This window comes from Drosophila sulfurigaster, chromosome 2R (assembly GCF_023558435.1).
Source record: "Drosophila sulfurigaster albostrigata strain 15112-1811.04 chromosome 2R, ASM2355843v2, whole genome shotgun sequence".
NCBI lineage: Eukaryota > Metazoa > Arthropoda > Insecta > Diptera > Drosophilidae > Drosophila > Drosophila sulfurigaster.
The window spans coordinates 29,966,527-29,979,495 of record NC_084882.1 but is presented as its reverse complement, the minus strand read 5'-3'; the positions used below and the strand labels follow the sequence as shown (position 1 = coordinate 29,979,495).

Here is a 12,969-nt window from a genome sequence, read left to right as displayed (position 1 = left end):
GATACCGATACTGCCTCACGTGTATCGATCGATTCTCACGATGGCCCGCAGCAATTCCTTTAGTAGACATCACAGCAAAATCTGTAGCCAACGCACTGATATCGGGCTGGTTCGCTCAGTACGGTATTCCTCTTCACATCACAACCGATCTGGGTCGACAATTCGAGTCTACATTATTCCAAGAGCTTTCCAAAATTTGTGGTTTTAAGCACCTGCGGACGACGGCGTACCACCCACAAGCCAATGGTATGATCGAACGCTGGCACAGAACGTTAAAAGCTGCTTTAAAATGCGTCGATCCAATCAACTGGAGTAGTTCCCTGCATCTAATCCTACTCGGCCTACGCACAACAATCAAAAGCGACATCGGGCTGAGCCCTGCGGAAATGGTTTATGGCACCACACTACGGGTGCCAGGCGGATTTTTTGCACCGAGCACACAAAAACACACTGAGTCCGAGTTCACCGAGGCTCTTCAAAAAACCATGTCTCAACTGCCAACCACTAAGCCAGTGCACCATCATACACCGCAAGAATTTGTCCACCCGGACCTAAACCATTGTACCCACGTTTTCGTTCGAGTGGATCGAGTGAAAACCCCGTTGGAAGCAAACTACGAGGGTCCTTTCGAAGTGGTAACAAAACACGACAAATATTTTACACTCAAGGGCCACACAAAGGAAAACAAGGTTTCCATCGATCGACTTAAACCAGCTTACATCTTCAAAGACGTACCGCCTCCAACACAGGAGCAGACGACAGCGCCAACTGCTCAGACACTCGAGAAAGTGTCAAGATCAGGACGACAAATCAGATTCCCAGCAAAGTATCTTTCCCAACTGGAACTCTAGGAGGGGGGTACTGTGGCAACCCCTTTCAGTTCTCGTGATCAACAAAACTCGATAACTCACGCGAGTATCGATATTACGGGAGTACATCTCTAGGAGATACACTCTCCCTCAATAAGTTTCGTCAGCTTCGTCCGCCGCCACTGCAGAGTCTTTGCCGCTTTCATCTCCCGATCATCTTTTTAGTTTTAAATATAAGTATATAGTAATCAATAAATATAAGGCAAAGCAAAAAGTGAAATTGAGAGAGAGAAAACGAAAATGAAAGGAGAGGAAATATGAAAAGTGGAAATCGAGAAAAGAAAATACACAAGGAATTCTTAACCAAATTGGAAGTACAAACTACAATCTAGAATATGTATAAACTATAAACAAACAAAAAAAAGAAAAAAAAAAAAAAAAAAAAACTGAAAAAACAAATATGATATATGAATATACATATATTTTTCGAATTAAGCGCAGAAGCCAGCCTACAGGCTCAGTTGAAGTTAAAGATGAAGATGAAGGAGAATGACAATGAGAAAAGAGAATGCGAATGCAATGAAAGAACAGACAGAACAGATGATAACTTGAGCTTAAATGAAAGAAAGAAAGAAAGAAAGAAAGAGCAGCAGCAGCTTTAAAAAAAAATATGAAAAGAATCATGATTTGAGATAAAAATGAGAATTTTTGATTGCAACCCCATACAAAAAATAATGATGATAATGAAAGGAAAAAGTGAATAAATTGATAAATCATAATAATTGATTAACGATGATGATGATAACACGTAGGCGCGTAAATTTCTTTGAAATTGTTTGCCGTGATTTGAATGAAATTCATAATGGTGGCCATTGTTTATTTTGGAATGCGACAAAGTTTAACAATTTCTTTAAGCAAGCAACATTTTTACAATTGTATTTCGTTTTTATTAAGCTTAAGTTTAAAAGAACAACAACGTTTCTACACACACACACACACACACACTCAACACGAACATGAATGAATTGCAAATGAAATATGGAATAACGCATACGACATGTGGTCCCAATTCTAATTCTCTTTGCAACTCACACACACACAGACACTCTAACACACACACACACTCTCGATCTTTTTCGTTGCGTTCTGGAAATTATTTAAATATAAGTGATATTTTTAAAAACAAACAGAAAATTTTATCCATTATTGTATAACTTACTTCTAATGCATAAAAAACATACATACAAACATACATATATCATATACTACTATTTTATGTTTATGATTATGATTATGATTATATATGATTACGATGAGAACGCAAGAAATGCAAATTCTATCAAAAGGATCCTCAAAACAAAAACAAACAAAATATGTTGTCCAGAGCGCTGATCAACGTTGATCACCCAAAACAAATGGCACAATTGTTGTTCGACAAAAACAAAACAAACAAACTGAAAACAAAACAAAACAAAACAAAACAAATGACAAGCAACAACAAAAACAACAACAACAACAACAACAACAACAAGAAAATAAATGTTAAAATGAAAAATGATTATTGTGCAAAACAAAGATGTAAAAGAGTATGTAATTTAACATTATATCGGGGGCTCGATATCATTACTTACTTAATGAACGAAAGCAAAAGCAACCTTCATGCAAAATGACCACAAAATCACAACAACAACAACAACAACAGTAAAAAGAAAGAAAAAAAACAAAAACAAGAAACAAACACCCGTTTTATTAAAAATATACAATTGTTATTTATAATTAAAAAAACCAAACAACAAACGACTTTGTTTTTATTTGCGTTCTTCTTTTATATTGTTTTTATTTCAGTTCGATTTCAGTTCAAAATTTTTCCATTTCGATTTCTGTTTTCCATGTCGAACTATTTACAACGGTTTCCTGAATGCTCTCCCGAAAAAGAACTCGTGAAAATATCTATCGAAGAACTTCTCTCTAAGTGACACGGTTTCCCCTTTTGGATCGTACATAGATCTAGCTATTGATCCCGATTATATATCGAAACTATTTCCTAAGTCTATAGAACAACTTTTGAGACCATGTACAAACTCGAGTAGACATTTTTATTCGTTCTCTTTATAGTTTTTCTATTTCTTTTCTTTTCACTTTTATTTCAGATGAATGAACTTGATGATGATGATAATATTGATATATGTATGTGTATATGTAATCAATCATATATATAGAGTATTTGCCAATGTGTATGTGTATACTTATAAGCAAGAAAATATTACAAAAAATAAATGAGGAAAATATTGATAGCAAAAAACCACAAGAAAATATCTAGATTGATACTTGTGATGTTTCTTCTGATATTTACTGTATTTGTCGTTATTGATGTGTTGACGTTATTAAAACTTAACATTAAATTAAGAGAACAGATCGAGATCGAGTTGAAGATCAAGGAGTATTGTAGAAATCTCTCATCTGGCAGCTGTTGATGAACTCAACAGTTGCTGGAACAGCGCGGTATGTTGCATTCACTAAAACGATAAATAAGTAATACATTTATATATGTATATCACTTATTATATATAGATATATAGTACATATATGTATGTGTGTATGAAGGCGATCTTAAATTGAATTGAATTGAATTGAATTGCATTGGTGTTGTTATCTTTAAGTAATAAACGCATAAGTATATACTATATACATATATAGTTGTCTATATACGATTCTGCGACCTGGTCATATACGTATGCCTATGTATGTATGTATGTGTGTGCGGGTGGTTCAAATTTTTCCAAATTGGTAAAGCGAAATTAGTTATTAAACAATATATATGAAAAAAAAAAACAAAGAGAAAATTGCATTGAAAATAAGGCTGATTTATTTGACTTGTTCGTTTTTTTACTCGTATATAAAGATACTTATTATAGTGAGAGATGAGCACCACCCACCCACACACCACACACACACACACACACACTCTAACACTAACACACACATTCACTTAGACACTCTCTGTCATATCAAAGTATCAAGATTAAACCAGGTCCAGATCAATTTATAAAAACAAAAGCAAAAATGAAACAAAATTTAAAATTAAGTGCAAATTTTTACAAACAAAAAATGCTCGCACATTGATTGCATTCAATTGATTAGTTGATTAGTTTAGTTAAGTTTAGTTTAGTTTTAGTTTTAGTTTAGTGTATCCAAGCGAAAAAGACTTGCGCATTATTATTATATTATAAATTGGCTGCATTCATTATCACGATCACCTTCCCAGAGAATTGTATTTATAAACGGGCAAAACAAATACGAAATACACAAAATATGGCTCAAAACTGCCAAAGAAGCATACAACAAAAAAAGAAAAAGTATTGCCCATAAGATCAGAGAAAAAAACAGCATCAAAGCTCATCCATTAGTTAAAGAAACAAAAAAAGATCTCTTCGAATCAGTAAATAAATAAGACAAAGAAAAAAGACGCGTACTTATACTATTGAAGAAGCAATAAGCTGTTTATACAATCACACACACACACACACACAAAGTATGTACTTTTGTATGTATTCATCGTACATACATCATTACATACATACATTACATCACAAGTGCTACACAGACGCACACATTCTTATAAACTGACTGAAAACTTGAAAAAAAGAAAAACAAAAATCAGACGTAACAAAAAAAATATTAAGAAATTCTCGAATTGAAGAAGGCCAGAGATCATTTTGAAAACAAGAAACAAACAAGAGAAGCCTCTCTTCGAGATTTGAGCGGGTCTTAATTATATTATAATTAAGTGAGACACGTAATGGATAATTTCAATAATAGTTTTTAAATAAGTTTTTCTACCCAAGAGTTGTTGTAACTTTTTTACGATTTAAATTTTATGCTAATTGGCAAATGCATTTTTTGTAAAACTGAAAATTGAAACTGAAACTGATACTGAAAAAAAAAAAAAAAAAAATAAAACACAAATAACAAAGAGAGAAAAGAAAAACTCAATTCAATGAGCGCGCAAAAAGAGTAAAATGACTTTTTTGGCATTGGCATTATCATCATTTTAATCTATAGGATATTTATAGATTGCACTAATCTAAGTTGCAAAAAACGAAAAAAACAAATGAAAAAAAAAAATCAACCACAAAATGTCTTCAAAATTGGCTAAAAGATAATACCTTACTTTCAAAAGACTTTTCGCTCGGGCAGTCGAATTTGGCGCTGAGAACTCCCGGCAAAAAAAAACCAAAAACCAAAAAGAAAACATTTAATTATATTATTTGCACATTGCGATAAATTAACAAAGAAATTAACATTGTACTGAGCGTGCGTCAAAAATCATATAAACGAAGCGAATGTTTATATATATATAACTTGTGTATATACAAAAGAAAATATATGAATAACATTTACAATGATGATCATTTGATTAAGTTTACAAACAATACTAAAACGTGCTACTTAAAATGTTTTTTAATGGTATTAACACTTAACATTTCTCAATTTGTTATCACTTCTACTATACTATACTATATATATACTATATATAAATCGGAGCTTCTTATAGTAGCCCATCTATGAGCACAGATTCTTTAATCTAGAGACTATCGTACTTTCATTGGCCCGCGTCCTCAATTCGAATGCACCTGAAATTCATTCATTCGCCGCATTTATTCACACACTCACACACACACACACATACACATTGTAGTAGTGCATAATACAAAATAATAATAATACTTATATACATAATCGTTGTTGTGTCTTCATCCAAAAGTCCTTAAGGATCATAATAATTTTAAGCAGCCGATGGTGAAAAAAAAAAACAAAAAATAAAAATGGCAGAGAAAAACGTGAATGATTTTGTTATGTTTATGGCTCATTAAGTACATGATGTTTTTGTTTATCTTAATATATAGTATGTTGAACAAATAATAAACGATTAACTAAGATATTATATATACGCATTCTGTTAACGAAACCAATCTGATTTCCGCTTTGATAAACTAAAAACTAACTACATAACTATCTAACTAGTTGAACTGGTTGTCATGGTAAACAAAAATAAATAGGATTGTAATTGTCAAGAAAGCAAACGAAATCGAAAACATATATCTATACATAAATAATATGAAATAACAAATAAAATGAACACCACATTACAAGGTACAAATAAGGCACACAGTGTGACAGCCCTCAAAAAAAAAAAAACTTAAGATACGGGCTGGGGTCTGACCTTTAATAGGCCAGAGGAGCAGGTGAAAAATCAGACAAAAACACACACACACAAGAACACACACAGTAAATTGCAAAACATACTTATAAAGTTGAATTTAGCATAACTAAGTTTTTGCATAACGAAAAATAAGAAAGTAAATTAAACCGTTTAACCCAAGCAAACTTAAATGTCGTGTAAATTCATGTTAAATAGATACAAAACAAAAAAGCATACATAATTACATGCATATATAAAAAAATATATATATGAAATATACAGTAAATATATATACATACTTTACATATATATACGTACATACGATTATGAAAACCATATACATATACATACCCTATAAATGGAAATACAAAAAGACGAGAAACGATCTTCGAGATACTTTTCGACAGCAAGAACTTAACTTAACGGCATCTCTTAATATTGATAGATATACATACTACATAACATACTAGTGATTGAATGTGACATGCTTAAATTACAGATACTAGCTAACTACACAGATACGGATACATTTACATATTCAGATACAGATGCAGATACATATACCGAGAAGAATAATATTTACATATACATGCAGTTATTTGTGAACCCCAAAAAAAGAACAAAACAAAAATAAACTACAGTGAAACATTTGCAAGCAAATTTTAAAGAGCAGTCAAAATGTTTAGAACAAATCGTGAAATATAAAATAAAAAAAGAGGAAAACATTTTACGTGAGAATCGAGTACCTACAAAGCAAGGAAACAAAATAATGTAAACATGATAAAGAAAAATAAAAAAAAAACTTAAAAAAAGAGAAAATAAATGAACAAGTTAAGAAAATACAGAAGAGAAAATTATATACATTCTATATATTTTTTGCAAAGCAAACTTGTAAAAAAAAAAAAGGAAAAACTAACTAGAGCCAGAAACAAAGAAAACGATAACGATAAATTTAAAGAGTAAATGCAAAAATTTTAATGGAACAGACTATAGCCACATTTTTTAATTGAATATCAGTATCCATCTGAGAGAAGGCAAAACTAAAATAAAACAGAAAAATAAGAGAAAAAAAATAAAGAAAACCAAAGACAAAAACTACAGAAAATAAACAAGAAATATTTGCATATAAATACGAGAAAATCTTTTTATATGTACATATATATACATACAGAAGACATAAGTATATATTTTGCGTCTTTATATACAGCAAACCACATATGTATTTATATATTTACACTCAACGCAACTCGAAATCGAAACTCGAAAATCACAACACAACAAAAACACACAACTTACTCTCGTACTAAATTGTACAGGCATACAGGATACTTAATGCTTAATGCTGTAACAGAATTACCTGTCCACAAAAATCACTTCAACTTCAACTAACAACAACAGATACAGAATAATTGTATATTGTATTGTACTTTGGTTCGCTTTTTTGCTTCATACAACTTTGATTTTATGATAAGTTTCATACCTAAAAACAAAAAAAAACCAAAAACTAAATATGAAAACAAAAGTAACAACCATAATTGTGTGTATTAGATTCATATTCGATGACTTTACGAATATTCATTCCATACCCTAAACTTAAATGTGCAACTTTTTGTGCTAGCTATACAAAATGTACTTACACTATACAAACAATGTATGTACCATCTCTCTACATAAATGTATGAATGTATTCAATCCATAATCACACTAATCGAAAAAACCAAACCAAACGAAATGACAAAAAAGGATAATTCTCATTCTCACACACTTTCGCACACAATCCATGTACATGTGACTACATCCGTCAAAACTTTTCATAATTGACATGATCATCATGATAATGCATACTAAAGTATTTTAAGCAGAAGAAACCGACATACCGACGAGAATATATTATATACTTCTTCGAAATCATTTAAATGTTAAATGTATATGTTAATTTTAAACAATAAACCAAGATTACAAAAACAGAATGTGAAGAATTTGAAAAGAGAAAAAAACAAAATGAAAAACTAAACAAAAACAATGCTAATTTAAAACAACTATCAAATAAGCAAACGAAATGGAAATTCTACAATATAATAAAAATAAAACAAGAGCAGAATGATACTCTGAATATCAAAAAATGCGTTTCTTTTCGATAAAATAAAATACTACGTTCAAGTTGGTCGCATTCAGCACCAATTTGAATTTAACAGCTTTCCCTCCAGCAGCATGTGAAGCATATAGCGTGTTATAGCAGTCAGCTTTTCCCAGGCAACGCGATGACGATGTGGCAACGCTAATCGCGTGCCCAATCGCTGTTTCGATATTTTCGAGCTGACTTACCAATTTTTGCTTCAGCTTCATGCGTAATAAAAATGCCGTTACTCGAATTTGCATATTTCCAAACCAATACTATTCCTTTAGAAATGTCGGATTAGTGATAGAAATCCACTCGATTGCAGCGAAAAGAAATGTTTTAGGCCACCGACTATATATTTTGATTACCACAGTGAACGCAAACTGTTTAAAATGATGCGCACTTTTTCACTCGCGATTTGTAAATTTTGTGCAATCTCTGAAAAGTGTGACCAGGCTGCAATTTGTGAAGTTCCTGTGTGTTTTGGTATATGCCATCTCGGTGAAATTAGTATTTTTTAGTAAATGTCGCTTGTGGTCGCACTCCGTCAAATAAGACACACATTTCTCAGAGAAATATCAAACAGAAAACAAAAAAACAACACAACCATATACATTTTACTTGCAAACTGTTAATAACATTTGGACAACCATGAGTGAGAAAAAGGAGAGCGATAAAAATTACAACGAAAAGAAACAGGATGAGACAACAACATCATCGAATTCTGATGACAGCGACAACAACGAAGAAGGTTTAATAAAGCACATTGAAGTAAATAGTTGATCTAGTAGTCAAAAATGTTTGTTTTTTTTCCAGATAAAAGTACAATGGATGTTATTCGTCGTTTTTTTTCACAGACTTTAAACTTGGGCTCGAGCACATCACCAGACGACGAAGTTGCTGTCGATAAAGTGAGTTCAAGCAAAAGAAACCTGTTGACAGATGAATCTTGGATTTGCCAAGTTCACTAAATCTTAAATCCTTGTTTTGAAGGTAATGCCGGAGTTGACATTCGAGGGCCTAATAAGGCATTGGCGCGAGCACGGATTCAAGAACATCGTGACCATGGTGGGTGCTGGTATTTCTACCTGTAAGTTGCCCTACAACTATATAATATACAATTATATTGACATTAACAATTGTGCAGCTGCTGGCATCCCGGACTTTCGTTCCCCGGGCACCGGTTTGTATAACAACCTGAAGAAGTACAAGCTGCCGGATCCAACAGCCATCTTTGATGTGGACTATTTCCAGAAGAATCCGACTCCATTCTTTGCCCTGGCTAAGGAACTTTATCCGGGCTCTTTTGAGCCGACTCCAGCACATTATTTTGTGCGCCTGTTGCACGACAAGGGATTGTTGCAACGTCACTACACGCAAAACATCGATACATTGGATCGCTTGGCTGGTCTGCCCGATGACAAGATCATCGAGGCCCATGGTAGCTTCTATACCAATCACTGCTTAAAGTGCAAGCGGGCATATGATATGGCTTGGATGAAGGAGCAGATCTTCTCCGACAAATTGCCACGTTGCGAGTGTAAGGGTTTGGTCAAGCCGGACATTGTGTTCTTTGGAGAGAATTTGCCGTCCTCTTTCTACACCAGTCCCGATGAGGACTTCAAGGATTGCGATGTGCTCATCATTATGGGCACTTCACTGGAGGTGATGCCGTTTGCTTCGCTCATCCAGCGCGCAGGTCCGCGCTGTGTGCGGTTGTTGATCAATCGCGATGCTGTGGGACGCTCGAGCTTTGCCCCCTGGATGGATCCTGCCGAGAAGCGATCACTGTTGTATGGCAAGGCCAAGAATGTACGCGATGTGGCGTATTTGGGAGATTGCGATGCTGGCGTCTTGGCCTTGGCCGAAGCCTTGGGCTGGGACAAAGAGTTGCAGCAGCTCATCGATGCTGGACAGCAACTCCCGGATGATGAGGAGGAGGAGAAGGAGAAAGAGGCTGCTTCACCAATGAGTTCGAAGCAATAGATGACTGGGTATACTATAAAAGATAAGCGTGGGTTTTAACAGGGGATAGATTTAAATTAGGCAAATGTTATGCGTGCAATATGGAATGAATTTTTTGAACGATTACATGACTAATTGTAGGATAATGAATGCGTGGATGAGTACAGATATGTATATTTACTACACATATATATATTTTAATATTCATATATATATGTACATATATATAGATGTTTATAAATGTTTTATCTTGACCGTTAAGCAGCTGTTTCAATTCCACCACAAAAAAAATAGATTAGCGGTTTTTTCGGGTCGCTAAAACTTTCACAACCGACAACAACAATCAGCTATCAACTATCTGCTATCAGTTGTGGATTGGACCACTTTACGACCTGGTTGTATCACGTTAATGACACACAATCTGTCCGCCATGGCCACACACACACTCGCATGTGTTTGTACATATTTAGATGCAATCCCGGACTCCGGTGTTGACGCCTGCGACTGCGTTGAATTGGCCACATAGAAAATACGTATCCGTAGCTCGTAACTGAGTTTCAAACTTAAACGAACGATGCAGCCACTCGTGTGCACTAATTAAAACCAAGCAGAGCTACAGAATAATCGAGTGAGAGCAGCCACAGATACTAAATCAGTCGGGAGTAATGGTGACATGTCAACTTTTACCCTCCTCCTCCCCCTTCCCGCTCATCGTGTCTTCCTTCCTGGCCAAATGGGCAAATGCATTAAGTAATCAGATGCAGGCAGCATCGCTACAGCAAATGACAACGGAAAACACATCGGAAATGTTGAGTGCAGCAATTTGTTGCAGGTTCGCAACTTGCTGCTGCAGTGGCAAGTTGCGAGTTGATTTTGCAGTTCGCCACATCTTAGAAATGCCAGGTAATTAAACTAATGGACTTTCTTGAACGGCTTTCGAAGTCATGCCAAACTGATTGATAAGATCATCAGCCATTATCGATATACATATATGTCGAGTGTGACTGTTGCAACTATCTGCTTGCTACATAAGTGCGCCAATTGACCCGAATGACTTAACTTGGCCCAAAGTGCTGTGAACTTGAATAACACCAGCTACTCAATACAATTTCGGAAACACCATTAAATGCATGCATGGACAGTTTTGCACAGTGGGACGACAACTGATTTAGTCGTGGACAAATTAGGAAATTTTAAAAGCGATAGAAATCTTTTATGTATACTATATGTAAATAGTCAACATAAAAAATTAGCTTATAATATTATATTTTTATTTATTTTGATAGTCAACGAAAATAATTAGCTTATTATATTATATTTTTAATTATGTTGACATATATTTTATGCATATTTATATAGAGAGTCATACCGAAGACAAATTCAGTATAAGTTAAGAAATCAATTAATTCTCATTAATTCAAAAGTAAAAAAAAAATACATTTATTTATTTTATTTATCTATAAAATTTAAAAAGAAGAAATTTTTGATTAAACAAATGTATTTTAATTAAAAAAAATTTAGTAGAACATGTTTACAAATTGAATAATTTTGTTTTAGAAAAGTGAAAGAAAATATAAAAAGCGATTAGGTCATAAAATGAAACTTATCTGAATAAATGTTACATAATTGTAAATTTTCATATATTTTAAAAATAAAAAAGAGCGAGTTTAAAATAAGTAAAAGTATATCCATTGTATATATTTACCACTAAAAATTAAAATATTTCAGTTACTATATATATGATTTATATTTATGATTTATTTATTTGAATAATGATATTTTGATCATAGTAAATTTTAGTTTTGAATTCTGCTCGTATTCTATTGAATGTGACCCACTTGTTCAGTGCATCAAATTTGATTGCGAATGTGTTAAGTTGCTTTAGCTCAATTGCAATGGGACTTGCGGCAATTGAATTGAATATTGCCCCACTGTGCAATATTAGTTAGTGTGCGTGTGTGTGCCATAAACATGCTTCATATTTGTAATCAAACTTTGCACCCGCCTCTCGCCTCGCGCCTTGTGGCACTCATAACTACAAGTCAGTTCATCAATAAGGCACTACAAAGGGTCGCAGGGGGAAGGACTTGGGAGGTGGGTGGTGATGGGCCGCTTTGTTGAGCTGCTTCTGCTGCTGCTGCTCGATGTCATCAGCGACAGCTGTGCGCGCATTTTGATATTGAATTCTTGACATGATTGCGCGGCCACAGCTTGTCGTGGTGCCATTTAAATGAACATATCGTAGTTATACACTCGCCGAATCATTTTAAAATCGCTACGCTCCCCTCCCCACCCCGTTCAACATACCACAAACACAATAACTCATGCATGTTAGATGAGCCAATAAACTACAATATATCCACTGATAGATTGGGAGACGAGTAACGAATGCAAAAGATTGTTGTTATTGCAAAATAGGCGGTAAAATGTTGTCATCGTTGCGTAAACGAAATCTTTATGAATATTTTATTATTGCTTTAATAAAAAAAAACAAACACACAGAAGAGAAGAAAACAACTCACAAGCGATGCAGACAGAAAGAGGGAGAGAAAATGCTGTTCTAAAAAGCAATTTGTGCCAATAAATACATATACGAGTGACTGTGTGTGTAACATATGTGTGAGTGTGTGTGCGTGTGACCGTTTAGCACTGCACATGTGTTGATGTTTCATCTTGGGTGTTTGGTATTTTGGTCTTGGCCATAATATCAACAGCAACAACAACATAATCGTCATAATCATTTTATGCGCATGTTTTGTAGCATACTTTTGTGGTCATAAATTTTTATTTACGTCGCCGGCAAATGCTGCGACTCGTCTCGGTCTTGGTATTGCTCTGTGCGTGGGGAGAGGGGATCTAGAGGAGGGAGAGTG

At 34.1% G+C, this 12,969-nt stretch overlaps 3 protein-coding genes across 3 annotated transcripts in view; all 3 read left to right on the top strand.

Annotated features, from left to right (window-relative positions):
* LOC133839657 (homeobox protein 5) overlaps window positions 1-1,268 on the top strand; it is a 152,986-nt gene extending 151,718 nt beyond the window's left edge. The window contains exon 8 of the mRNA XM_062271293.1: window positions 1,085-1,268. The gene's annotated coding sequence lies outside the window, so the exon portion shown is untranslated. The remainder of the gene's footprint in view (window positions 1-1,084) is intronic.
* The window catches only part of LOC133839656 (metallothionein-3-like), a 128,699-nt gene that overhangs the window by 84,938 nt on the left and 30,792 nt on the right, over window positions 1-12,969 (top strand). The gene's annotated exons all lie outside the window — the stretch shown is intronic.
* LOC133839650 (NAD-dependent protein deacetylase Sirt2) lies at window positions 8,656-10,357 on the top strand. Its single transcript, XM_062271285.1, has 4 exons — window positions 8,656-8,882; window positions 8,948-9,042; window positions 9,125-9,221; window positions 9,279-10,357. The coding sequence occupies exons 1-4, from the start codon at window positions 8,783-8,785 to the stop codon at window positions 10,115-10,117; spliced, it is 1,131 nt and encodes a 376-aa protein (XP_062127269.1). The 5' UTR covers window positions 8,656-8,782; the 3' UTR covers window positions 10,118-10,357.